Source organism: Balearica regulorum, chromosome 11 (assembly GCF_011004875.1).
Source record: "Balearica regulorum gibbericeps isolate bBalReg1 chromosome 11, bBalReg1.pri, whole genome shotgun sequence".
NCBI lineage: Eukaryota > Metazoa > Chordata > Aves > Gruiformes > Gruidae > Balearica > Balearica regulorum.
The window spans coordinates 7,426,170-7,453,803 of record NC_046194.1 but is presented as its reverse complement, the minus strand read 5'-3'; the positions used below and the strand labels follow the sequence as shown (position 1 = coordinate 7,453,803).

General features: G+C 49.1%; 1 protein-coding gene across 6 annotated transcripts in view; it reads right to left on the bottom strand.

The window, feature by feature from the left end:
- Positions 1–27,509, bottom strand: part of ATP11C (ATPase phospholipid transporting 11C (ATP11C blood group)) — a 57,664-nt gene extending 30,155 nt beyond the window's left edge. For 4 of the 6 annotated variants that reach the window (XR_012837249.1, XM_075763118.1, XM_075763117.1 and 1 more), the window contains exons 1-7: positions 27,301–27,509; positions 20,324–20,451; positions 9,147–9,266; positions 7,313–7,402; positions 3,178–3,258; positions 2,058–2,165; positions 1,314–1,442 (exon numbers count right to left, since the gene is read on the bottom strand). Coding sequence is in view for 5 of the 6 variants with exons in the window: in XM_075763118.1 (XP_075619233.1) it covers positions 1,314–1,442; positions 2,058–2,165; positions 3,178–3,258; positions 7,313–7,402; positions 9,147–9,266; positions 20,324–20,410 (615 nt within the window). In the remaining variant the exon portion in view is untranslated. Of the gene's footprint in view, positions 1–1,313; positions 1,443–2,057; positions 2,166–3,177; positions 3,259–7,312; positions 7,403–9,146; positions 9,267–15,008; positions 15,039–20,323; positions 20,452–27,300 lie in introns of those variants that run through there. The other 2 variants (XM_075763119.1, XM_075763120.1) reach the window with 2 other exon arrangements.
- Positions 27,510–27,634: the final 125 nt, after the last annotated feature.

Here is a 27,634-nt window from a genome sequence, read left to right as displayed (position 1 = left end):
AGATGAGGTTTTGCAAGTACCTGAGTGTGCTTCCCTCACCCTCCTTCTACATTAAACCCTTGTTCCTAATGTTAGACCTGTTTTCCCAAACAGCACTTGTTTTTCTGTTCCCCCTTCCCCTTCAACCTCATCTTCATCTTATCAAGAAAGAGGAGACAGCTCCCAGTCACCTACAGGAATCCACAAACCAAGAAAAAAAAAACCCACCGCAGTGCTTGATATAGAAATTCAGCATTGCACTTACAGACTCAAAAGTCAGTAACAGCCAAGACTCTGCAAAAGTTATGTGAACTCATGCATGTAATACACCTGACACAAACAGGCAACTGCTTATTTAACATGGTTATCTATTTTTAGCCTCAAGCCACTTCAAAGCCCTGCTCCTCTTCACTAGTGGAACCAGTGTGGTGCACCAGCACTGCATCAGCTCCTACACAAGATTTCAAGTACCAGTTAACACCCACCCATAAAGAGACGAGCCACAGACCCCATACGACACACACCAGATCGACAGTGGTATTCCCACTGACTTCAGAGTGGGCCGGAATGAATCAGGTCTTTTAAAGTGTCTTCCACTCTTACCACTGCAGTTACTAGTATCTGTACAAACATTTATCGAACAGGCGTAATCAAATTTTCCTGTCTTCCGATGTCAGGTGTTGTTTTTTTTTTTGCTGTTGCTTCTTTCCTTAATTTAGAGAAGGGGGGGATGAATAAAGAAAAACTGAAGAAGAGATTCATCCTGAGCAAGAATAATATTCAATTTCACTGCTTGATTCAGGGAAAGGGAGAGAAAAGAAAAACAAACCCCACAGAAGAGATGTTTTTCTCAGGCTGGTGAAATATTCCCCAAATGAATCTAGACATACTGCCTCAAAAAGTCCCAGATCTCACTGGAAAAGCTCAGTTAAAGAACAGAGGCATGGGCAGGTAGCGGGAAGGGAGCTGAAGCAGCTGCAGGCACTGCAGTACTGACGCACCAGACAGGGAAGCACTAACACGCTTCCCATGATGGGCAATAAGGCAGCGAAGGCGTATCGATAAAGATCGATTCAATTTGGGGCAGCGCCAGCAGAAATGGCTGTTGGAAACAGAAAACAAACAATCCTCAGGGCACTTTGGTGCTGACACACTGGGAGCAGAGAGAGGGAAGAGCTGCAAATACAGCCACGTGGCCACGGGGATGGGCTCCATGGGAGCATCCTCCAGTTAATCACACCCCCCCTCCCCGGCACGAGCTTCAGCGGCAGCTCCAGGCACCCGAGTACCCCAGCGCACCGGCTCCCGAACGCCGCCTCATCCATCCCCGTCACCTTGAAATTGGACTCGCCATCAAGACTCGCTGTAGTGACGTAACAGGTCCCGTCAACGCTGCTTGAGGCCAAAAATATCAAGTCACAGGGGAAGGTTTCATCCGCTTTCACTTCTACTATGTCTCCAACCTGGAAGAAAGGAAACGTTTACATGAAAAGCCGTCTTGGTTGTTATTGGACGGTTACGGATTCAGCTTCTCTCAAAGCCTAAGAGAAACCACCTTGGCTAAAAGGGAAATCAGGGCTGAAGAGGCGCGCAGGTCCCCGAGCATCACCCCGCAGCCCCATGGGCTGATCCAGCCCAGCACCAACTCAGAGTGCCCACGTGGCGCAGTTAGTATTTATTTCTCTGCTAAATCTCGATGGAGCAAAAGACTCCGTACTCGTCTGAAGTGCGGTGTGATAAATTAACGTCAAAGCTAGTGTACTTTCCTGGTGTCCTTGGGAGAGTTGGAAATAGAAGAGGACTGCCTGTCCCAGAGAAGTGCAAAGCGCTGACAGATCTGTCACTTGTCAGCGCCGGTACAGCTTTTGCGAGACAGCTTTTCAAAAGCAATCAAACAAAGGCAGCTTCACTCCTTAACCGGGAACAGCTCTCTGAACATCTCGTCTGAAAGCGAGCACGCCGGGGCAGCTCTGACCGCAGCACATCCCTCCTCCCCTGCCCTCGCCTCCTTAGCACGCTCCCTCGTGTTCCCGTCGGCTTCAAGGATAACTACCCGCGAGTTGTCTGTTAACAGTTACCTTGATTTTTTCACTCTCTTTCTGCACTTGCTTTGCATTTTCGACAATGAAGACATCGCTTTTGTTCACTTCGTTGTCAGCTCTGTGCCGCAGCCAGTCCTCGTATCCCTAGGCACACAAATACAGGCAACGCAAACTCGTAACGAAGCAAGTAAACTAACGAAAGAGGATGAGTGGGGATGGAGAGGGAGAGACTAAAAAAAAAAAAAAAAAAAAAATAACTTCAGCAGTCCTCAGACCTCCTTCATGCCTGACAAAACATCAACCAGAGTAGCTCAGACTGAATCAATTTATTTTAAAAACTTCATATCCATATTTGACAGATTCAGAACAGATTAAAATAACACACAAAAATAATCTATATGCAGCGCATGCAACAAGCAGCTAAATTACTGTAACACGTTTCTATTATTCTGTGCTGGCAAGAGCAGGCTGATAATATGAATAATACGCTTAGCACCCTGCGACTCTTTCCTATGGTAACGCAGTACGAGACTCTTCCTCTTCAGTCCTCGCTGAAAGAATAAAACATTCAGATTTGAAGCAGATGGATTTTACTCTAGCTCTCCCTTTCTGGCCCCTGCAGAAGAAACTTCTTTTATTATTCAGTTCTTCTGTAGAGGAAATTTTAAATGGCACACGTGTGTACGACGGGAGGAAAAAAGGGCTTTTAACACCATGAGGAGATGAGGACTACATATTTTCAGGACTAGCCGAGTAGTTGAACAGAACCCATCCTTTCCATTTACCAACACAGGAGCAAAGCGTAGGCTATATTTGGAGCACGTCTCTGCAAAGACTCAGAGAGCATTTCTAAAAAGAGAAGAAAAATTCAAGTAAAGCCAGAACTACAGAGATAACCTTTACTGACCCTCATGGCTTGCTTACAACAGTACACATAGAGACATTTCCCTCTGCCAAAACGAGAGAGAGAATAACCACACTCAACGTGAAGCCTCTCTTGAAAAGCACCAGTACGCGTGTCTGACCTTCTGAGAAGCCTTCACCAAACCTACCAGCCCGTTTTGGTGACTTCTGAGTACGTTCAAACACACGCTCATCATTTTCTCTACCACATGTCCCAGAGAGCATCCTCCTCTCCCCACACTGACACCTGTACCTGTTTGATAGCTGTGACAGTGATGACAAAGAAGAGCGGGAGGCCACTGGTCACTGGACTGGTTGGGGTGTCCACTATCACCTGCAGAGAGGAAAAACGTACTGCTGACAATTGGTTTTCAGGTAGCAGAAGAAACAAAAACTCTGGTAACAGGGAAAAAAAAAGGGTGCTCATCCCACTGGGGGTAATTCACAGCCCAGCAGAAGAGGAAGGGAAGGAAGAGGCACAGGAGAAGGACCAGCACAGGCATCCCCAGGAGCGCTCTCCTCCATCTTGAGGAGACTACATCACCTCCTCCTGAAGACTATGGGATGTCCTCAGGTGGGAAAAACCCTATCAGAAATAGCTTAAAACCTAAATTTGACCTTGCTCTAGTGGGAAACTAAAGCCTGGATGAATGGGCTCCTGAGGACGGGCTACATAAACACAACTGCTCAAAGCGCAGATGCCAACAAGCCTGCTCCCACCACAGGGGCTGCTGCAGAGGACGACGGGGCAGAGACAGCAACAACGCATGAAGTGAAAAACACCCTCGTTTCTCCCTGAGCCACAGGAAAGCGGTTCCTCCTCTTTGGCAGTGAAGACTGAGCACATCTGAACCCTAAAACACGGCTGGTTATGAGAAGGAGGACAGTACCAGGTGTGTGGAACCACTGACAAGAGGTTAAAAATAACATGCACCTGTCCAAACTACCTATGAAATATAACGCAGAATAAAACATGAATATTTAAGCAAAACAGAAATCCACACTTTGTCTTTAAGCTGTCAAATGTGGAGTTCAGAGCACGATTTAAGCACAGCAACCACACGAGGACCTTGGTGGGGACAGCTGGATCCTTCCCGAGCTCGGTGCGGCGCTCCAGCCGGCACTGAGGCAAAGACCGAGCCCCTTCATCGTTAATTAAGCTTTCAGGCTGTGGGAAATCACTGTTTCTTCTGCCTGTATCGTGACTTGGCCCGAAGGGTAAGAACAGCAGAACACATTCATAACTGGGAGGGAATAACGTAAGAGGAGGACAAGCTGCGCCCCTGCCCCACCTTCCCAACCCAGCCACACAAAATTGGCCATTTTTCCTGCTGTTCCCGGACAGAACGGGAGCACGAGAGGCAGATGGTGAGGGCTGCGATGAAAGGGACAGGGAAGCTCAGCAGAAAGGCTTTGTGTCCCCACAAAGGGACTTTGTCTCCCTCCACTTGTTTGTGCTTCCCTGGCACGCTCGCAAACAGCGGCATCTGTATATTTATTGTTTTAGGCTGCTCGTAAAATGCTGTGTTAAGGACAGGACTGCTCTTATCGGCTGGGAAGAAGCTACGTGGAAATTTTTAACTCTATGACATGCCATACACTGCAATTCTACCCTGCGTGACTGGGCCCAAAAAGAGAAGAGCCAGAAGATACTGAAGTGGCAGAGATACACCACAAGGAGCAGCCCGGTAAGTGGTGTACGAGTTGAGTAGCGTGAGGGTAAACCAAGATAAACACAACAAATATTTCCAGGAATACAAAGCCCTGGGTGTAAAACGTTTACAAACAGAAAGTCTGGTAGAAACCAGATTTCGGAGGAACAACCTTGAGCAAGGACGGTGCCAAGTGTCACACGGACACAGCATGTGTGATGGACGCTCACTAGAGCGGCATCATTGAAGTTTAGGCCAGTCAGCCAAAAGCTATCTTGCAAAAACTGGACAGACCTTGGAAATACAAGAGGAACATTGGCTTTTAGCTGAGAAGGGCAAGGGAGAGGACCTCCTGCTGCCCAGTGGGAGAGTTCTCTGCACTGGACAAGATGCAGTTGTATTTGTTTAAGCAAATGATACAATTTCCATCCCCACAAATGCTGTATTATAGAGGTATGAACACAAATATTAGATGAATTCTCCCCAGAATAACTCATTTGTGTATTTGGAGATTGCATTCCCTGCGCATCCCGTGGCTGGATACTGCTCTTCCCCTTCGCAGCTGGTGGAAAACTGAGGGACGCACAAGCAACGTACCAGAACATCAAAGGCACATGCCTTTGAAGCTATTTTTGAGCTGGTTTAGGACTTCGACAGCTTAATTTGGATCCACTTAAAAGTGACAAAGTGCTCCTGTTACTTAATAGTTTCTTCCTAACTCATTGTTTAGGAGACTGAAGACCACAGTCCAGAAGTCATCACCATCAACCAAAAGGGACATTTTTCATTCCTTGTACCTCCTAAACTAGCTTACTGCTGTCAACTTGGTCTGTCTACAAACATACTTGGACTGCACTTACTCCAGGTCAGCCATTTCCACCAGGAGTTTACTCAGTTTTCTTTCCGTGTTGCAAGAGATGAATCAAAGAAACAGCTATTTGTATCCCTGTTAGTGCACTAATAGGTGTTTTATGTTTAATGCATGTAATTTCTCTTCCTCTCTCTAAAAAACAAACAAACAAAAAAAAAAAAGAGCTGAATTTGGAGTCTCAGAGCAACAGACATTTTGATAAAGAGTTTCAGCAGCAGGTAGAGCAGATGCACCAGACAATTCCCCAAGCGCCGTGATACTTCACTCTTAATGCAGTGTGCAGGGCAATTCTATTAATTTAAAGTAATTTACAGATAAGCACCAACATTTAAGCTATAGATGCCATTTATCAAGGTATAAGCCTTGGTATTTTAAATGAACAGAGTGGCCCTGAGTGCTTTTTCAAGGCAAGTGACGTCTCAGAACAAGCAGCGCCTGGGGGCAGTCGGTGACTCTGCAGGGCAGGAAGTGTATTAGTGCTGTCAGGTTGGGTTTTGTTCGGCTGGGGACGTTTTTTCTCTAATAGAGCAGGAGGGTCGCCTCCTGATTTTAGAGGTGCTCACAGAATATAAACAAGGAGGAAGAGCCAGGTTGTTCTCTCATCTGCATACACCTGTGCCTAAAATGGCCAAATAGCTAAACGGCGACCAGTTTTAGAAGTATAATCAAGTATATCCCATGTTCTTCGTGGCCAGAAGGTCAATGGATAAAATGTAATACTGCGTCACTAAATGGCTAGCTACACAAAAAGGACATCCCGGCTCCAGGGCATCGCTGCAGTTCAAGGCAAATTACAAATCTGCTCTGACACAACGGAGCAATGCCAGCGAAATCAAGTGGCGGAGAAGAGCCAGCTGATGCCGGGGTAAATCGGCCTTTCGTGTAACACTGCCAGGAGGAGCCAGCCACGGCCGTTACCTTGGGATCCCCCGTTTCTGCAGCAGCCACCGAAATGACCTCAAGCCGTAACTGTTTACTGTAAGGATAAAACGTTTTAGATGCTTGTTTGAACATGCAGCCCAGAAGAGAGGGATACCCCAGACCTGAACCACCAAAACCCCCGAGAAGCCACCTACCAGCAGGCTGTCTGCAGTAGCTGCGTGGTGCCATTTAATGTGCTGGGGTAGAGGTTTTGATGACTATTTTCAGCCCTGGAGCAGGTTTTCCGCTGAGCCCCAGGCCAGAGTACAGGATTTAAAAGGTAAGCGCATTGCAGTGATTCTCCCAAACTCCCTTTGCCCCAGGACATTTTGACAGCCTGCTTTTTTCAGTGACAGAAAATGAGTATTCAGGTTTACTCAGGATTTGCCCCTTAACCAAAGCCACAAAGCAGAGCAGAAAACGTTTGTGTATAAAATTTGCTATTTTGTCTATGCAGAGCAGCTTCCTGAAGCTTCACGTGCCCAAAGCTCATGCTATGCAATTTTCTGAATTTTACTGAGTACAGCTTATCTCTCCTGCTTGCCTTGAAACTCAACATAACTAAGATATAAAAATATCATATAACTTGGGAAAAATATATAGTTATGCAGCAGAAGTAATAAAGATGACAAAAACCTAGATCTTAATTCTGTAGCATCGAATTATTTTCACCGCTTGACTGATCTTAACGGTTAAGGAGTTAAGATGATTTTTTAATTGTTTCAGCATCATTCAAACATCATCTCAGACAGGCCCAAATATTTTAATTGTTATTATGCCTTGGACAGTGTGTCAGAATTATAACACAGCTTCCAATAAAAAAACCCAAACCAACCAACACGCCACTTAGAAACACCAGAGTCAGTTTTGAACCTCAATTCTTGCTCAAGTTGTTCTTACCATCAGTACACAAGTAAAACCCACCTTGGCATCAAGCCTCTTACCTGCACGAGGAAGATGATGAGGAAGTAGAAGTTGGCAATTCTTCTAAACTGCTCAAAAAGGTTCTTTGGGAGGAAGTTCCAGAGGGTGTACTGCGGGGAGAGAGGGGGCGGTCACAAACAGACCAAGATGTGGGGCTTACTGGGCACTTTGGCTACAAAATGGGAAGCACCAGCACAAAATAGGAAAGGAGTTTTCCCTTTAACCCAGCAAGGAGCACCGCAGCGAGCTGTCTGAGCAGCCCTGGCGTGCTCCAGGCAAAGGTCCCGGTCCCTGCTTTGAAGTCAGGAGCGTGACGCAGCTGGATGCTGAGATGCCACCGAGCTCCTGCTTCAGCTTCCAGCTCCAGCTCTCTCTGCTGGTTCATGGAACCACTGGAAGCGTCTCACAGTTACGTAGGGGTTCTTGTTTCTTTGCTTTAAAGTAAGCAACTATTTCCTTTTTGTCAAAATAACTCAAACCACACAGTTGGAGATGGTGAAGGGTAAAAGATGACAAAAACAACAGGATCTGTTTCAGCAAACAACTAGATAGGTGTTTGGAGAGACATGATTTCACGAAGAGGTAATGCACAGCGCAGAGATTTTTTTTCCCCAAACAAATTCCGAAAAACACCTTAGAGTTGCTCTTCTGTTAAAAGAAAAAGCCATGTTGCCAATACAAATTTGTTACTAGGTTGTGCTTATCATTTTAAGAAGGCTGCTGAAGCATTCACTTTGGAAAATGTGGAATTTAAGAACAACGTGGAAAATAATCAGTCTAATATCTGATCTTTCAGTCTGCCTGGAATAAGCAAAGAATGATAAGCAGCCAAGTTCTCAGGACCAATGTCCACTTAATTATAAAAAGAGATTAGTCAGGTAGGAAGACTCTATGCCTCTTGCATGCCAGGGAAACATTAATGGGAATGCTACACAAGTTAAACATGGCTAGACTTAAAACTTTTCCCCAACAAACTCAGACAGCACAGAAACATAAAAACAAGTAAGATCCAAGCTGTATAAAAAAGAAAAGAGACGAAAAACCCCCTTACAGCTCAAGTACAGTAAAACTGGAGCCTAACTGTATGCCGAGCATCGCAAATCCTAAGCAATGTAATATGTATCCAGCTGTGTTGACAATATTGGATGCCACTTGTTTGATATTTTACTCGAATTGGCTTCAAATCTTTTGAAATAGCTTCATGAATGTCATGGAAAAAAGCTAAGCATAAGGCAGATGGGTGTCATCACAGTTTTCCACCGTAAACAAAAGCTGCATTAATACCATATGAATGTTTCCCCTTTCATCCAAAGGGATAAACAGAGCATGGTTATTTTTGTCCTATCTCGAGAGAGAAAAAACCCATGGAACAACAACAACAAAAAAATAGGGGAATGGTATTTTTCTGTCCATTTATAAATAATCCCCACTCCCTTTTGCAAATCTGAGTTGCTGTTGTCTCGTGCTGTATTACAATTAACCTGTTCTTTCTTCCCAAAGGGAATGCCAGAAAACAGTAAAAAACCAAAAACACCAAACAAAAGACATCCCACAAAACCACTGTGTCCACGTGCTTTGCTCTCACCCAGCCTAGAAGAAAGGAACTTGCATGCACCCCCACTGGGATTGATAGGAAGGAAAAAAAAAAAAGACAAAAAAAAAAAAGACTAAAACAGAGACCGGAGCTGTGGCACAAGGTACGTATCAGGCTGCTCCACTTGTAAAGCGACCTTTACATCCATCTTTAAGGAATTCAGAGTTTCTCAATTTCAGAAACAACCATCAAATAAAATCAGGGTAACCTCACGAGCAGGAAACACGCACGATGCGCCCAGACAAGTGGAGCAAGCTCACCTTGGAGGAGACGATCCTGTTGTCGCAGAACTTCTGTGCCACGTACGCATCTGTTTCCGAAACCGGACGGTGCCCGACCACCACAGTGCGCGTACCGACCCGCTTCTCTTCCCCAGCACACTGTCAGGGCAATCAGGAACGGGAAAAATTAGCTTCTGTCTCAAAAAAAGTCCAATATTTGTGTTAATAGCTTCCAGCTTCTGAATGCGCAATGCCATTCATTGGAAATAAAGCAGCTGGAACCTCAAAAATTCACTTCTCTACCCCAGCACGGAGAACGAAGAGGTCATTTAGCAAAACCAAGGCGACGTTTAGTGTGCAACCTGGGATCCCCACCGCTGCCCAGCCACCGTCCCCAGGACCACATCCTGCCCAGGGCAGGTCATTGCTCATGTCCACCGCGCTCTTGCCCTACGCAGGAGAGCTGCTGCCCGTGTTTGCAGCCTGTGCCCACCTGCCAGGCAATTTTTCCCTCTTGAAGGAGAATATATCTTCATCAAGCATTTCAAGCCATTAGGACTATAATTTATCTTCTATACAGCTCTTCCTAGTCCCAACCTGGAGAGTCCCACCTGTACCCAGCAAACCTTTTCCTGCACCAGCACATACCGCACAGCGACAGCTTCAGCCTTGGGTTCTACAGCACCTCCAGGCTTTACCCCAGGACCCCACGGAAACTGCACCCTCCTTTACACCTGCTGTCCTGTCAAACCCTCAAGTCCACTCAAAATGTCTCACCACCACACTGGTGCACAGCGACTTGGGATCTAACTTAAAAAAAGCAGCTATACTTCTGCTATTTTAAAATATCTCAGATAAAACTAGAAATAACAAAGCAGTTTCACATCACACACTCCTCAAAGAGACACACAGGGTGCTGGGGATGCTGGCTTGCCTTGCTGGGGTCTTATTTTAAAGCAGAATGAGATGTCACAAGTGAAGGATAACCTGGTGTCACGGGGGCTTGATGACAGCCCCTCTGCTCCGCAGCGGCCAGGGAAGGATGAGGGGAATTACAGCAGAATGAACTCACACAGAGGGGAAGCAGAGCGGCTCTGCAGGAAAAGAACATCCCTCGCATGAAGCCATGAGACACACTTGTGCCCGGCAACATGGGGCTCTAGCAGAGCCGTAGCTGCCCCCACGGCCCTTGCAGGCTTCCCAGGGAGGTCACAGACCCGGCAAAATAAAGATCGATCCTCCCAATCCCATGGGGAGCGTGCCGAAATAACATCTACTAAACAAGGTATCTGAATATACTGAAATAACAGTGCTCTTCTACTTAAATACAACTCTCAAATATCAAATTTCCAACTTTCATTTCCATCAACTTCCAGCTGCAGGCTGCTCAGCACACGCAAGGTCCTTAGTGGATCAGAAAAGTTAAAAAAATCCCCAAAACTTTGCAATAGTTTAAAAATTGGCTTTTCATTCTGCCCAAGTTCCACCTCGCACATAATAAAGTGTCCCTGCCACAGATGCTCGCAGCCAAGGGAGGAGACCTGGCTGGCACCAGGAAGCATCTTACAAGGTTAAACTTAAAATTACGAAGTGAATTTAAAATGCTCACTAAGAGGAGATGGAGTGGAAGAAAAAAGGGTCATCTTAAGCCAGGCTAAAGTTTTCTTAGAGTTAAGGTTTTGGATTTTAAAACACGAGCAGGGAAGACATTTGTCACTGTTTATGGTTCAAGGGCATTAGCAGGAGGCAGGGCTGCTAAAACACCAGCGGATACTGTTCATACTCCGCTTAGTCTTATTAATCCTCAACCCTGGAGCTTGTTTGCTTTGAAACCCCACCAGGGCAGGTACCAAAAATGCCAAATCCCTATAATGTGTCAGCTGCCCGGCTCAGCCCGCCACGGGTGGATGCTCCTGGCGTGCCCGGTGTCTGGCTCAGCATCCCGGTCGTGTGAAGGGCTCGTCACAGGCAGTTTGTCAAGCTGCAAGCAAAACCCAGCAAGGCCCAAGATTAACTGCTGCTTGGGGAAAGCATTTAAAAAAAAATTTAAAAATAAAAATCTAAGCCAGCCCTATTCATGTACCTGGAGCAGCGGCAATTGAATGGATCCTGCTGCACCAGGAGCAGGGGCTGCCCAAAGAAAGCAGCACATCTTCCTTCCCCTTCTCCCCACCCACGTCCACAGCATCTTTGATACAAACAAGTGTTTTTACACCATGCCAGTTTGGTGTGCTGACCACACTCTCACTATAGCTGTCCTCAAACCTCCAGCGGCAGTCACGTAGAGCAGAATAAAGTTTCTTGCATCGCTGCAAGCTGCAGAGCCAGCGGCAGCCACCAGCACCCCTGGCAGCTGCTCCCACCTCCGCCGTGCACTGCCGGCTCCCCAAACATGCACGTGCTCCCACCTAGGGAACGCCACCACGCTGGCATGGGCACGGGCTGACCACCCTCCCAAGCCTCATCACCACTGCCTGCAGCAGCAAGCAGCAAATCTGAGCTAGAAAATAGACCCAAAAAACGGTTCCCTGATGTATCTGCTGGAGGTGGCAGCCGCGGGTCTCACCAACCTGCGCCCCAGGAGCGAGAGGCAGAGCCATTCATCCACAGCGGTGCTGGGGAGCAGAGACAGGCTGTCCCCAAGCCTGAAGTCCCTGTTGTGTCCCTGGGCAGGAGCTGGAGCCAGGCGTCCCTGGCGAGCATCCCTCCAGCCTGGACAGGAAAGGAGAGCTTTCCCGCCCGCGCGCTGCCGGCTGAGCGGGGGGAAGGAGCGGAGGTGAGGGTTTGCCAAACGCACGCGTTGGCACGGAAGCAACAAAGCCCCGGTTCAAACACTCCTGGAAAAACATACACAAGTATTTGCTCTGCAAGTCTATCCATAGTTAGCCATGGAAAACCTGGAGCGTGGAGGACGAAGCAGAGAAGAAAAATCCCAGGTGGTGTTAGCTAACCTAGCCCACTACTCTGCCCTTCCACCAAGTGATCACCACCAACTCCTAGGTGGGCTTCCACCCCTCAACTCCCCTTCAGTTATTTATCTGAAGCGTCTCCTACAAAGATGACGGCAACCCCCTCCATGGTGCGTCAGAGGCAGAAGTCCTCGCTACGTGGTCTAACCAGACTCCCACCTCTCCCGGCGTTTCATTTCCCATTCCCTCGCCCACCCCACGGTGCCGCACCGTCACGCAGCCACGCAAGCATCTGGAAGGCTTCACGCCTCATCTCTCCATTTTCTTCTTTCTCTTCACCTCCCAGAAATCGAGCGCACCCCACGATGACGCCTGCGGCAGGAGGCGTTGGCTCAGCTCGGCAATTAAAAGCTCTTATTTTGACAAGCCCACCTCAAACGGCTCGCCGGGTTGCTAATAGATTGCTAAGACTTAATAACGGCTCTCAGAGGAGATTTAGGGAGTAACTGCCAGGCTTTTGGGAAAATTATAAAACATGCAGATTAGCGGGGAAAGGATTTAGACGACTTTTCCCGACCACCTTTCATCAAAAATTTTAATTCTGATAGCAAAATAAAAAGAAAATATTACTTGGATACAATTCAAATGGCTGCCTTGTTGCCTGGTGGGGTTTTATCAACAGGGCACAGGAGTCAGACGGCGCAAGCAGAAGCCAGAGTTTCTTCTGCTGTTTAGAGCCGAGCATGCCAACAGGATTATTTAAGAAAAACAATTGCATATTGCACTTTATCACCTCCCTCTTAGACATGGTATTTGCAGGAATGCTGGCAGAACCAGAGCTATCCGTAGGGATTAGCGGTGCCAGACTGCCCACGGCCTCAGGAGCACGCGGTGGGAAAGCCGCACTGCGTCCTCCCACCAAGCCACGAGGGTTTGGGGATGCCGGTAGGCGACCCCAGCCCGCTCTCTGCCGTACTATGCCCCGGCAGCCCAGAAGAGCTCCCAGCAGCTGGCAGACACAAAGCAGCACCCCGGGGGGACACCGCACACCCTGGCAATCGAGAGGAGGAGGTATTTTTGAGAAGAGCCACCATCCTGTTTGCATCACTTGAAGCCCAGCCCCGAAGACGCGGGTGTCTCCTGCAAAGTTTCGAGCTTCAGCTCAGGGCTCCTGCTCCCCTCGCCGCGTCTAACCAAGCCCATCAGCGAGCCAGCCTCTCAGCAGGGCATCCAAACCAGATTTATTCTGGAGGAGCTCAGCTGGAAGACAGCAGCCAGAGAGTCAAACACAAATCATAGGAGATAAAGATGAGGCTAGCGAAGCTGTTCTGCCAGGAACATCTTTCAGAGCTGGCAGCCTGCTATCTATCACCGCGGGCAGGACCAGGCACCCAGGCTGCAGTAATAAATAACCGCATCGTCGCCACCGACACGGGCGGGCAGGCACGGCAGGGCAAAGTGCTGCTGCTGCGGTACAGTCTTCCTTGTGCCATGGAGAAATTCAGATACAGAACATATTTCTATTAAACATTTTGATGTACTTCCTGTACTTTCAACTTTGTATAAAGCCCACTTATTGCCAGAAGCAGCGGTTTTGAAAAGAAGGCATTAGGGATAATAGCTATTTTGTTATGTTGTCCAAATATAAAAAGCCCATCCACACACATCAGTATGTCCACGGAAGGTCAGCCGAGGTTTGCCATTTTGCTATAAACTCTTCTCTGAGAAGTTAGAACAGGTACGATTTGAAGGCATCAGACCAGGGCTAAAGAAGTCCATGGATGCAACTAATGACCCAACATCATTTACGACTTGAAACTGTTGGAGCATTACATAGAGACGGCAGAATTACATTTGCAGTCCACAGCACTCCCCAAATTCTTCGCCTGAGTTTGGGGAAGCCTCCCTTCGTGCATCTTTCCCTCTCCATCTGCATCCTCCTCCCACAAAGTGTCCTGCCCCAGCTCCCGCCTGCCTCCCGGAGAGGCTCCTCTTCCCTCGCCCTCCCAAATTTCTGGGAATCCATCACAGCACCGTGCACAGGACCCGGCCAGCTTGATAAAAGTTGCAAACCTGGGTAAATATTAGCAAGCCTGGGTAAAAAATTAATGGAGTTAGACTGAGTTCAACAGGAGAGGTGAACCTCTGCTCTGCAGCCACCACTGACAAGGAGCCACCTCGAGTGGGCTATTTCTAGGGCAGCTGCAAAACACAGGGTTTAATTATATCCCCCATATGGAAAACAAGTGTCTGTGCTACCTGCTGGCCCCGTTTCCAGAAAAAAATAGTGGCAGGAAAAAAAAAAAACCAACTACCATTTGATTTACTATAGCTGCAGAAAGCACCTAAACCAGAACTAATCAAAAGAAACTCCTTTCATGTTTGCTGAAGATATCTTCAAGCCACAAAGTAAATACAAATAACTCATAGAAAAAACGTCTAATAAAAACCACAGGCATTTAAAAAAAAAAAGTCATCTGCTAAAACCAGAGATAATTATACAGCACAAGTGCAAAGCTCAAACATTTGAATGAAATCACAGTTTATATTAAATATATGCAGAAGAAAGATTAAATCACATTACTTGGCTTAGATCTCATGAATAGTTTAAAGTCTAATCACTCCCGTATTGTTCCATTTATCATAAAAGTAGTAGAGAAGACGACCTGATTTACAAAAAAAGCCTGCAAAAGTAACAACACCTCCCAAAACAGCCTGTTCTAGCTCCCATTTCATTTATCCCCAGAAGAACCAAGAAAAATACATCCACAATTTTAAAAAGCTTCCACAAATTTACCATAACCTCCCCAAACTGTCCGGCAGTCCCAGAAAGTTGCTCAGCACGCTGTCCTCGTTGCCCAACCGATATATTTTTAATTGAATTTTTTCTTGCCAATTTTTATATTACTCTTTGTCCTTAGTCATTTCTATGCAAGTACAAGCAATGCTTTGAGAAAAACCTTAATAATTTAGCAGCTCGGACTATGCTTACCCACACCGACCACATTTTTAGGCAGATCTTTTGATTTATAGAGAGAACTCCGTCGATCCGGATCAACCCCACTGCTCTCCCCTACGTCCGCAGGAAAGGGTCGATAACATGTACAGTCCTCAGAAAAAACCCCAAACCATTTAAAATGCTGAGAGCACATAGGTCCAAGAGAAAGGGCTGAAGGTGAGCACAGCTCTGAGGTCCTCTCCCACCGGAGGGGACTTCTGCTGCTCATCCCCAAGCGGAAGAGGGAAGGGCAGTACGTTGGGAAAGCAAAAAGTTGAAATTTAAACCAGTCTCCCTTCTCCTCTGTCGAGGCTGAAGCTCCCACTGATATTTCAACCAGAGAGAAAACGGGACCACCAAGGACTGACTGCCGGGGGCAAGCTGGCTCCAGCCACGGTGAGGGGGGCAGCAGGGGGTTAACCGTGTGAGCCCCCAGATCAAGCAGAACAAGCAGCAGGAGCAAAAGAGAAGCCATGGGTAAAGGACCAATACTGTTTTTTAAACCATGGTCAGCACATGATGGGGCTGAACACCCAGACCTCGTCCCTGGTCCCCTGTTGGGGGTGACTAAGTGGCGGATGACGCGCTCTAGCAGAGTATCATCAACCCAGATCCCAACATCCTTAACGTCAGTTGAGGTGCGTCCAGCGACGCGAGGGGCCCCAGCCAGAGCCCGTCCCTGTGTCCCAAGGGCGGGCTGCCTCACCGTACAGGCTTGCAGGAAGGTCACCTTCACCAAGGACAACGGGCTGGAGAACAGCAGAGCCCAACAAGGCTGAGTTTCCTGGAAAAGATGGCTTAGCCAATAAAGCCACCGATAAAAGCAGAGACACGCGTCAGGGCGGGGAGAACAGGGGAAAGGCCTACTTGAAAGATTTAAGAAGGGTGGAGAGAGGAAACACAAGCAGTTTTTTCCCTAAGTAATAAGTTTACAGGAGGGCCCAGCCCTCTCCCGGAGCTGGGGAGTGCCACGCACAGGGGTGACACCCAAAAAGAGCTTTTTTGGTGTGAGGTTTGGTTTGTGTTTTTCTTTTCCCACGTGAAGGCAATGTACCCCCAAATCACGCAGTATTGCATCCTCCCAGCAAACATGCCACATTGTCCCTCATCACAGCTTCAGCTCAGCAGCGCTTTGCAGAAAGTCAGGATCACACGTGATGCAGAAAGCCAAACTCAGACCAAAACCAGCCGATATCGATCGGGATAGCATTACTTCACTGCTGCTGGTTTATGGAAAATCTGTTGCTCCTGTTCAAAGATAAACACCAACCTTTGGAAGTTTTCAGGACTCTTCCCCCCACCCCCCCCGCCCTGTTGGGGTTATGAAACCATTGCTCATCTCGAAATGCAGTCAGCACATTTTTATTTTTGGCAGTCCAAAAGAAAAGTTCGACCAGCATGCTGCCGGCATATCAAATTCAGGCTCATAGGAACACTTCAGACTCAAGAACAGAAAAATGACTTTGAATAAGAACCCAAATGTTTTGCAGAGGTCACAAAGCAAATACAATGACGTCTTCCCGTCTTTAAACCTCTTCCTCCCTCCTTTCCCCGGCTCAAGCTGTGCTCCTAAGTCTGTTCATCGGCAGTTATTTTAGCAGGGCAGCAAGCTCTTCAGAGCAGTGATTTGCCCTGGCAAAAATTAAAGTAAAAGCAAACTGGAAAAAAAAATCTCCAAGTTTGCAATTGTCAATGCTTGCATCAGCCAGCAGAGCTATAATTTGTTGGTTTTCCCGTTGTTTTCTGGTTCTCTGAAATCCTGAGCTCTTCAGTTATGGAAACAAAAAAAAAAAACCCTAAATACTACGTTATCCCTCCCAGCTCAGCCAGACCTTACTCTGACCTCTGCCACCTACAAACATTTTGCCCCTTTTTAAGTTTTCCCAGCATTTCAGAGCCAGGCTGCCAGCAGACAGGCAAGGAGCCCATTTCCCAGAGCAATTTCCTTCCTTTTCCCCCGCGAAGCGAGCGCACCCAGCCACCCGCCCGCCGGGGGCAGAGGCTCCAGACCCCCCTGCCAGGGCGTGCATCACCGCAGCAACCCAGCAGCAAGGGCTGGCACCCAGGTCTGCCCAGCCCGCATCCCTCCGGGTCAAGCTCTCCCCCAGCGAGGCTGTCGTATTTCCCACGCAACAGCCACCGGGACGGATGGGAGGGGGTGCAGGGGGTGACCGAGCCCCACACCAGCATCATGGGGTGCCCTCACCCCTGCAATGGGTACCCGGGGTCCAAGGTCCCAGCCCCACCGTGCTGGTTCGGATTAAGTTTTTCTACTCCAAAGAAGTAAAAGCTGTGGTTTTCTAACCCTCCCCTTGCTGTACTGCAGGGAAATGTTTCCACAGAAGTAGCAAGAGATAAAAGGGGGAAGAGAGGGAGAAATCTCCTACCACACCCCCTTGCTCCACAGCCAAAATCAGCTCCACACACCCCAGACCCCATCTGGAGTATTTTTGTCTCCAGATATTATAGTAACCAACAGATTTATCCTTGGGGCTGCAGCACAGTTACACTAGGATAGTGGATCAGCGCAATCCACCCAGTTAGGAGACAAATCCTCAACATGTGGCCTAGAATTGTTTATCTTCAGGAAATCCTTTTGGCTTGTGTTCCTGCCGGGCTGGGTAAAGTAGCTGCCGAGCAGCTCCAGCAAAGCACACGCTGCCCGGGGCTGACCGAGCACCCGTGCTGAGCAAAGACAGCGGCACAGCACCCAGGTTTTGCACTGAGAGGGAAATCTGCTTATCCACAGGGACACAGAGATGAGGTTTGAGGTGGCCCCAGGATGCCAGGCTTGGCACTCAAGGGGTTTTGGTGTGGTCCATCCTGGCGCCGCCAGCCGCAGAAGCGAGCCCATCCTGTGCAGGAGAACAGGACAGCATCCCGGGAGATGACTCACTGCCATCCCCATCCCGCCAGTTGCTCGCTCTAGACAGGCACTGGGATAAGGGCGTTCCTACTCTGACAGTTATCAAGACAAGCTCCTTCACCCAAGGCTTCCTCTCGCTGTGCATCTCATCTTCCCACCCTGGAGTTACCGAAACGGTACTTGTCAAGTGGAAAGTCCCACTTCCATCCATTCAACCGCACTGGAAGAAACCGCCTCACGGAAATGATTTACTCCACAATTTTAATTCAGCTGGTACAAGGATGACAGCCCTCTGGGCATCACAGCTAATTTTACTGTGCTCCCTCCCTGAGCAAACATTTGTAAGAAAAGGTGAGCTGGAAGGAAGGGGGAGAAAGACAAAAAAAGAATAAAAAACTTCCACAATTCACAGTAAACAAAACTGGCATGCAAAACACCACCCTGTGAGAAAAAAAAAAAAAAAAAAAAAATTACTGCATTTTAGGCTTGGCTTTGCAGCCCTCATAAGAGCGGGGCTGCTGCTGAGCGGGTGCCCCCAGTGCAGCCTGAGCCCCCCAGCCCCAAGGCAGCGCTCAGGACCTCACATCACCCCTGCTCCCTGCAGGCAGCAGCCGCTTGACTTTGAACTCTGGGGAGGAATTACACAGAAATCATAATAAAAAATGGCAGGGCTGCTCACAAAGTGGTTTTTTTTTTCCTACATTTAATTTCCCAGCAATGAGGGTTTTTTTTTTTTTTTTCTCTTAAGCCAATTGAGACTCAGGCGACGGAGCAGCGTCGCTGTAGTCTAGCAGTACTTAATTCTTATTACTGCTGAAAAGATCTTGGATTGCAATACCAAAGAAACGCTTCAAATTGTCTAGTCTTGCCCATTGCACATCTTACTCAGCTCTTCTACATCCTTGACTGTACAAGAAAAATAGGATCCCTAGTTTGCAAATCAGTGCATTTGCCACAATAGTGCAAACAAATTACATCTATCAAGTGAGCGCTGCCTCTGTTTTCTACTTTAATAGTCTTATAAAATCTTATTAAGGGTATACAGCATACTTTAAGACAGACCAGACCTAAATATTGCTTGCTGACCCTTTCAATGTACACAGCTAGAAATTAGCTCTGCATACCACGCTACGAAAGCAAGGCTGGGGCCAGCCCAAGGGCCCTTGCACCTATAGATCCTGCAAAACTCAGCTGAACCCACAGAGCAAAAAGCCCACAGCAGAGCACTGCTCATCCAAGGCCACAAAAGAGGTTAAGCGGGAGTCTTGAACAAGTTGTGAACAAAAGTAACAGGCCCAATTTGCTCCCAAAATCCCCGGCTACGACAGCCTCACAGGTGCCTACCGCTCCTTTCTGCTGAAGGAAAACAAAAAGCCCTTTACAAACAGACGGATCAAGAATAAGTGCATTAAGCTTTCATTAAGGAGAACAGGACAAATGTGTCTGAAGTACAAACGCTATCAATTACAGCTGGATGTCGAGAGCGGGCATGCTTTTAGACTAAATTGGCCTCAGTTGGAATTCTATCTCAAACAAAATGACTAAAGTTTTTGGGAAAAAATTACTGGAGTCAGGAAGATGCAACAGGTACCCAAAAGAGAGACGGGCATACTGCAAATCACGTGTGGAAGGAATGGCGTAAGGAGCTGGAAAAGTTTTTTTACACAGTGTTGGTTCTGAGCAGCATCCGTGGCAGCGAGCATCCCTATGAGAGCATGAAAAAGGGTGGAGGGGAGGAAAAGCACAACCCAAGACTGCTTCCCTTCCACCAGCGAGCCCCTCGTGGGCAGGCAGCTCGATACCCAAATGCACTTTACGGCCACTGGAGTGGCGCCTCGTGCCAACCACTGGCCGGCAGCTCCCTGGATTTTGGCTAAGCCCACGGAAGAGCCCATAAGCAAAAATATATATAATTAATGCATCTATATATATTGCATGTATGCATATTTAATGCACATATATATATACACTGAAGTCACTGCAGCCTCCGGGCAGAACAAGCTTTTCCTGACCCAGCAGCCATGCTGCTGCCAGGCGGGAGCCAGGCGAGGGCAGGGGCCGGAGGAGACCTTTGATTACAGGAAAGTTTCACCGTTTCCCCAGGCTACAAGTTAGTAAACTAAGCTTTAAACCAGCTTGTCATCCCCTGCGGTGCACAGGCAGCACCAGCATCGCTCTCCTACCACAAAAGGGTGATGGCAATCAACCTAACAGCTCCGTGCACAAGTCTTGGAGTCAAGTTTATTGCAAAAAGCAAAATACTGACTGCCCAAATCAAACGTTGACCAATTCAGGCAAATACTAGTGGACGACTCACTGGTCGGATGCAATTCAGCAAACTGCAGCGCACAAAGGCGAACAAAGGAAAACACTAAAACCCACTGAACCTCAATATTGCTCGGCAATTAAAATAGGGGAAAAAAACCAGATATTGTCTACTTGCAAGAGATGAGGGAGCTGGGGAGGGGGCAGCGGCTGCAGGAGATGAGCGGCAGGGTTCTCCTGGCTCCCATGCAGTGGTGCACATCATCTGCAGAGCTCAAAGCCTGGGTCTGGACACAGATCTGCTGTCTGGGAAGAGCACAGGCAGGTGAAGTCCACAACACCCTGGGCATAGCACCCGCAAAACCTGCTCAGCAAAAACCAGCCCATCCTTCCCACCACCAGACCTCAGCAAGCACATAAATATTTCTGAGATGAGCAACAATGAGCAGGTTTCAGTCTAAACCCATAGGAGAGGTATTTTCTACAACCACCTCGGGATAGCAGGGCAAAAGCTGCCGCCCGCTCCCCCAGGCAGGGCTTGGTGGGGGCACTTTTGGGCAGAAGACCATCGAAGCGACCGGCCGAGCCACGCTGGAAAACCTCCCCGCTGCCCTCCGGCCTCAGCACCCACTTCCCACACACAACTAAATACAGGAAACTCCCTCGAAAAAAATCCCCCAAGCAAACGTTTTCGGGGAAAGGCAAATGGGCTAATAGTGCACTCAGTCACCCTGTGTCCAAGTTTTTTTGGAAAATTCACCCTTCCCAGACAGCCCAGCCGGGCTGAACAACTCAGTGACTCCCTCACCCCTGCGATGCCAGCTCCTGCAGCAGGCAGATCTCGGCTGCAGGTATCACAAGGGGTGTCCCCCCACTCAGCCACCCCATGTTTTCTCAGCAAGGACAGCAGGTTAAAGTCCCCCAAGGGGATAGAGAGTCCCGCACCCCGAGGAATTAGCAGCCAAAAGCTGTTTTTCTGTTGCACACTGCTGCAGGTAAGAGACACGAGCGTGGGTACCGCGGGAGGAAGGTGCTCACAGGGACCCAACTTGCGCTGCTAAAAACACGGTCACTGGCGGAAGATCAATGAATTTTGGTGTGAAGGTTTCCTCTGGCTCACAGACCCTGTTAACACCCTCCATCAGCTTTGCTTTTAACTAACATTTAAAAAAAAATATCTCTCCAGTAGAGAGGGCACCAATGGTTACAGCCAGAAAGCAGCAGTTTTAGTCAAAAAGGAAGTGCATAAACCAAAGGCAACAGGATGAAATTAAAGGCAAGGCTGAAAAAGCTTGCTATTAATAGATGGCCTGTTTGCTTTTACAATTTTTATTGTTAAAAGCAAATTGCCATGCCTTCAGCTGCAACTTGAGTCAGTTCAGCTCCAAACCTTCCCCGCACAGCCCAGACAATCATTATTATTCTCAGCAAAACAACAACTGGAGACAAAAAACGGTTTTGAGTGAAGAATAAAATACAGCCTCAAGACACATGTAATTCCACAAAAAAGTTTTTGCACACCACAGGTTTAATTGGCCGCACCATTCACCACTAACGTTTGAGCGGTGCTTTCCAGTCCCTCCTCACAGTGATTTCTAACCTCTCCAAACTTTAACTGCACGCATGAATACTTCCCATGCAGCTGCTTGTCCGAGGCTGGGGTTTTTGTTTGATTTTTATTTATCTTCAGTCAAATGGTTGAGCTATTTCTGGGAATAAGGCTACAGTTAGGAGACTGCTGTGCAACGTTAAACAGAAACAGTTACAGGAATTTGAGAAACTCTCCCGTGTCCCCATTTTCCAGAGTAGGGGCATCAAAAAGGGATTTCAGCCCTGGGGAAGAGCCTTTTGCAGCTCCAGATTCCCAATTTGAGCCTCCACTGTCTTCTCTGCAGTCAAGCATGGGCTGGCCTGTGGCTGCTATAGGGGAACTGGCCCTGAGCACATGAATCGCCATTATCACGTTAACTACACGTTACAAAATAAATTCCAGCAACATTCATGAAAAATTCAAGTCACTTCATTAAAATCCATGCTCTTTTGAAGTGTGGGATTTCTCCAAGCAGAACTGCCACCCAGTGTCACAGAGAACACCCCAGCCCCAACCTTTGCTGTGGGATTTTGTCACTTTAATGAAAGCAAAACACTTCTTGCAGGAGCTGGCACTTGGGTACAAGGTATTTGACATCCAGCCTCACTCTTAAGGTGTTTGCGTGGCTGCAGCAGGGAAATAAAGCAATTCAAGGCTTCCTCCTCCTACCTATGCTCTTCTTTTTTATTAGAATAGGAACTGCAATCACACTGTAATGTTTGGTTCACACTCTCTAAAAAAAATGCAAGTGTGAAAGAAAATCGCAGATGTGCTCTGTGTCCCAAAATAGACTTTATTACACATTTGCTGCAAAAACTAAAGACAGGAGTGTAAATCAGCATCCTCCACCCCAGATTCAGACATCTCCCACTACATGTTCTCCAGCATATCCCCCCCCCCCCCCCCGAGACAGGCAGGGTCCGGATGGGCAGCAGCAGTCAGCACCCACAGTGCCCGCTGCGCCCCAAGGGCTCCCCACACCCATCCCGTCCCTCCTCACCTACACCCTGTTACCAGCCGCAGGCACAGGGAACTTACTTCCCTTCTAAAAAGTGACTTTGAGCCATTACTCATTTTCTGCCATTTGAAAAGGTCTCAGTGGGGATATTTTCCTGCTGAGCACCTGGTGGGACCTGCCCAGCTCCTCCCCAGCCTCCAGCAGATGCCTTCTGAGTCAACATGTGCCTTTTCCAAGGCAGTCCTCCTGCCTCTGCTCCTCCCCAAAGGGACTGGGACACGAGGGGACAAACTGCCACGTTTCAGTCCTGCCGACGGCTCTGGGCACAGCGGAGCATCCCAGTCCAGACTCCCCTCCTCAGCAGGACCAGCCTTGCCCCCACCCCCCCGAGGTGTGTGGGGTTGGGGGAGCACTCAGGGTAAGACAACCTTCAAAAAAATCCAAAGGGGCTTTGCAAAACTACAGCAGAGCCCAAAAACAGAGCCCCAAACTTCACACCAGGTTCTGCTCATGTGCGTGTGAGCCCCCACTGGCAGGGACAGGATCAGTCCCCCCCCGCCGCTTCCAGAAGGGTAAGGATTTGGAAAACAAATTTGTGACGCTCACAAGCACTTTAATGAGAGAAACAGTTCCTGCTGTTGGCAGAACACCAGCGGCACACGGGTGCAGCCGGGGGATGCAAAGCAAGTGGCAAAGCAGTGCCCGGGGAGCCCGGCTGGGGCAGCTCCCCCACAGGTGACATTAAAGGTTGTCCTCGAGTGTCTGTCCCCTGCAATCCTGCCACGTGGCAGTTTGCATGCTTTTTTTTAATTAGATAAAGTGAGCCCCAGATGGAAAAGCTCCACATGAAAGCAGCACCAAGCATGCAAATGAAGAGTAACGGTCGGTTACGAAGGCAGCTCCTCGGTTTTAGGGCTGCACAAAGCAAACCCCCTTCACTTCCCTTCCCATCCCTCTGCTGTCAAGCAGGAGAGCCTGAGGCATTCCAGCGGGGACACCAAGGGACAGGCCCAGACCCAGGAGAGCCAACAACCCCCATGGAGAGGAAGACTGCAGAGAGTGGGAGCCCCAAAACCAACCTGGGGGTAACCCCCACAGCTGGCAGCCACGCAGCAGAGATATGTGGAGACCCCAGGAGAAGACCAGCAAAGGAACATCATTACCAGCCTACAGCAAGGCAAAGGCACTGAGGAACACCACACATCCAGCTCAGGGACAAACACTGCATGCCCATGTAAGAGGCATCTTCTTTCCCACAACATCAAGCAAACGTTCTCGAGAGCCAGCAGCTCAGGAACAGCCCAGCACTTGCTAAACGCTAGGGATTTACCAGGGCACGGGCTGCAAAGAGGATCAGACCCCAAAGTATTTAATTAAAGGGAATAACACAACTAAGGCCCTGTTGTTAGACACTGCAAAACACACAAAATGAAGAATTTTGCCCCCGTTTACAGACTGTTTGTTATTTTCCTACTTTTCCTGGGTTTTAAACAAGAATAGGAAAATACCAGAGCGAGGACCTGCACTAACTGCAGAGGCAAGAGACCCAGGCAGGAACACTGTGACGGGCAAGTGCCAGCCAGCGGGCTCTGCCAGCACCGGGCACCCTGAGAGGACGGAGAGCACCCCGGGGTGCTTCCTCCCCACCAGCCTTCTTGCACCATGACCAGGGTGACAGCTCCTGGGGCTCACTTCCAGATCGACCTTAAATAAAAGCAAATGGGGGGAAAAACTGAAAACAAAGGGGGGCATCGGTAACTTTTCTTTCCGCATTTCTTACTTAGTTCTTAAACAGCCCAAATCAGCATCGGCCCTGTGGCATCGGCAGAGCTGTGGTGTGTAGCTGTGCCCTGGATGTACAGCTGTCTGCATGCTTCAGAAGAATCCAGGAAAAGTAATTAAGGAAAAAAGCACATTGTCTTTGATGCACAACACAGGGACCAGCACTTCCCAGGCATCTGCCAAGTGAGTTTGGAAGAGGGCAGTGTTTGCCCCGGTCCTGCGAGGAGCCCAGCACAAGGAGACAGACCCAAGCCCTCCCCTCGTCACCAACACACTTCCCCATTCTACTCCTGCATCCTCCCCACAACAGCCATACAAACAGCATGAGACTAAAAATAAGACTCCAATGCCAGAACCCGTTTCCAAAAGAGAATTAAAGTTATATTTCAAGTTGACAGTATCTCCTGAAAGTCGATTAACCGTGGCAATTCAATCCTGCGTCCCCACAGCGATCCTGGCCCAACTCCCCTTTCAGCAGGCATGATTTCAGCAGTGTAAATTGAAGTTCAGAATCAAATTTGTTTCTGCAGAGAGCATCAGCCTGTACCCTGGGGTAGCAAAGCTGACCCGCATACACCACTCTGCCCCTCTTGCTCTTTTGCCATCCTATTTCCTACCCTATGCAGGATAAAATAGTTTATGGGAGGGAAAAACAGAGCCACATAATGGTCACATTGATAGGGCAAGGCACATTCATCGTGCTCAAGTTGTGAAATACATCTGAAAACAGTATTTTTAATATCCGTGAGTATTTACGAGCCTCTGGCAGAGACCACGCAGTGGAGAGGTGACACCATTTGTCTGAGTAGCCCTATGGGATCTTAAGGGTCAGATGATCTGCAGCCTTTAATAACTGCAGTGAATTTCCTGCAACACCGCTGCCACAAGACAAGCATCGCCTGAAGCCCCATGCCACCCATACGGGGCCAAGGGCAAGACGGCAGCTTGGGGATACCTCTGTGGAGATGGCTGAGGGCTGCCTCCTCCCACAGGACAAGAGAGGGGACCAACCCAAACCCTGCCAGCTCCTGGGAGACCTGCAGGGCTGGGGACAGGGCAGAGCCGCAGCAGCACGGCAGGAGCTGCTATCTGCCCAAGGCTGGGGGGAACACGTGGACCTGCACCAGCCTGATAAACACAGCACATTGCCACTCAAATGCCACTGACAAAGATGGAAAAAGTGTCCAACAATTCTTAGCAACACCACAGTCACTCTGGTGTGCCCCACAGTCACAAGTTGTTCCTCTCACCAGAAAACTACTATCTGTGTCACCCTCCGAATACATGCTGCAACAGCTCAGCCCCAAAGTAGTTCGAAATACCTGGGTTCAGTGTTCAGGACTGTTTCTTCTTCACTCCCACGGACATCATGCCCCAGAGTGGTGCACATCCCCGGCTCAGGCCGAGAGACCGTGAGAGGTGGTACGGAACCGCTGGGACCACCGCACAGCACAGGGATCGTGCTTCGTGCGTGGGGAGCACGCTGAGGCTGGAGCCCAGCCAGGCACTTCCGTGGGATCCTGCAGCTGCCAGTACCTGCTCACAGGAGGCTGCCACCTAAAAATGCTTTTAGCCAAACTCGGGGACTCCAGAAGAGACACTTCGTACCCCAAGTGCTTCCTGATACGCCTTAGAAAAAGCCTCCTGCAAGGGAGGGTTAGGAAGCACATAACACCAGGCAGAGCTAAATTCAAAGTAAGAAACTCAGGGCACTGAGATTAGACCTGATATATTTGTCCCCGTGGCTGCAAAACAATAGTTGCAGTAGGTGTGTTCCCTGCAAGGCTAATCCGAAGTCTTGAACAGCAATCTGACCTACAGATGCACAGATAGGAAAATTAACCATTTTTTCCCCCCTCAGAACTGCTGCAGAGTGACTTCCAGACTTAAAAAGAAGATGAGAGTCCCTTGTGCTGAAAGCCTGGAAATCCAGCACAAAGAGCCCGCTCAAAACCAAAAGTGAATATGAAAATACATCTCAGTAGCGCTGGCCTCGCGGGCAGCTGCAGGCAGAGCCCATTATTGTGGCAGGTAACCAGGTGCCAAGAGGCGCCGTGTGCCTCAGGAAACGGATCCTGGAACTCCCGGGGTGTACACGCCGTGCTAATAACAGATGTCTGCTGTTTAAACTCGAGGAACTTCGTTAACTACGCACTGCGCAATAAATGACACTGCTAAATAAAGAGAAGCTCCCGAAATGATGTGAAAACACTGGTTTTACCACACTTGCTGTGAAAGAGGAAAAAATGAGTAATTACAGAGTTCAGGCCAAGCAATGAGATCACAGTGAAATCTCTGGCTTATGTGGCACCGGGAGGGTTTTTAACGTATTTGGGGACATGAAGCCGTTGGCGGGCTGCACCCTGATGACAACCGCCGTGTATCTCGCCCCGCCTGTAACACGCGATTTCGGGTGCATGCTTCCAGGGACTGCAAAGTCCCTTCCTCCGGCTTTTGGGGTTTTCTTTGGGAGAAATAAAAAAATTTCCAAAAAAAAATTAAAAAAAAAAAAAAAAGGCTTGGGCTCTCACAGCAGAGGCAACTTCTCGTGAAGAGCCGCAGCGCGGGCTGGGCCCTGCTCCAGAGGTTTCGCAAGGGAGGGAGCTGCCGCTGCGGCTCCCCGGCAGGAGCGGGCCGGGAGCCCTGCTGCCACGACCCCCGCCGCGCCCGGGGACGCGCCTCATCCCCACGCGTGCGACGCCCCCTCCCCCCCCCCCCCTCGAAAAACAAATCCGATAAAAGGGAAAAAAAAAAAACCAACAATGAACTTTTCCCCGCCCGGCACTCCCCCGTACCCAGCCCGCCGCCCCGGCCCCGCACTCACCAGGCGGCTCAAGCTGCGGCGGAGCATCGCGGCGGCGCCCGGCCCCGCCGCCCTCACCGCCGCATCGCCCGGCTCGGCTCGGCACGGCTCGGCTCCTAGGCTGCCCGCGGGCCCCGCCGCCGGCCACGCACCATGCCCGCCGCGGGGCCCCGCCGCCCGGCACGGCTCGGCACGGCTCGGCCGCGCTCGGCTAGCGGCACTTCCCCCCACGCCCCCCGCCTTTGTCCCGCCACCGCCCGGGGAGGCGGGAAGTCTACCCCGGAGCAGGCTGGGAGCTGTAGTGCCGGGACGGGAGGGGGGCCCCACCGGCACCCTCCGGGCGATACTGCGGGGA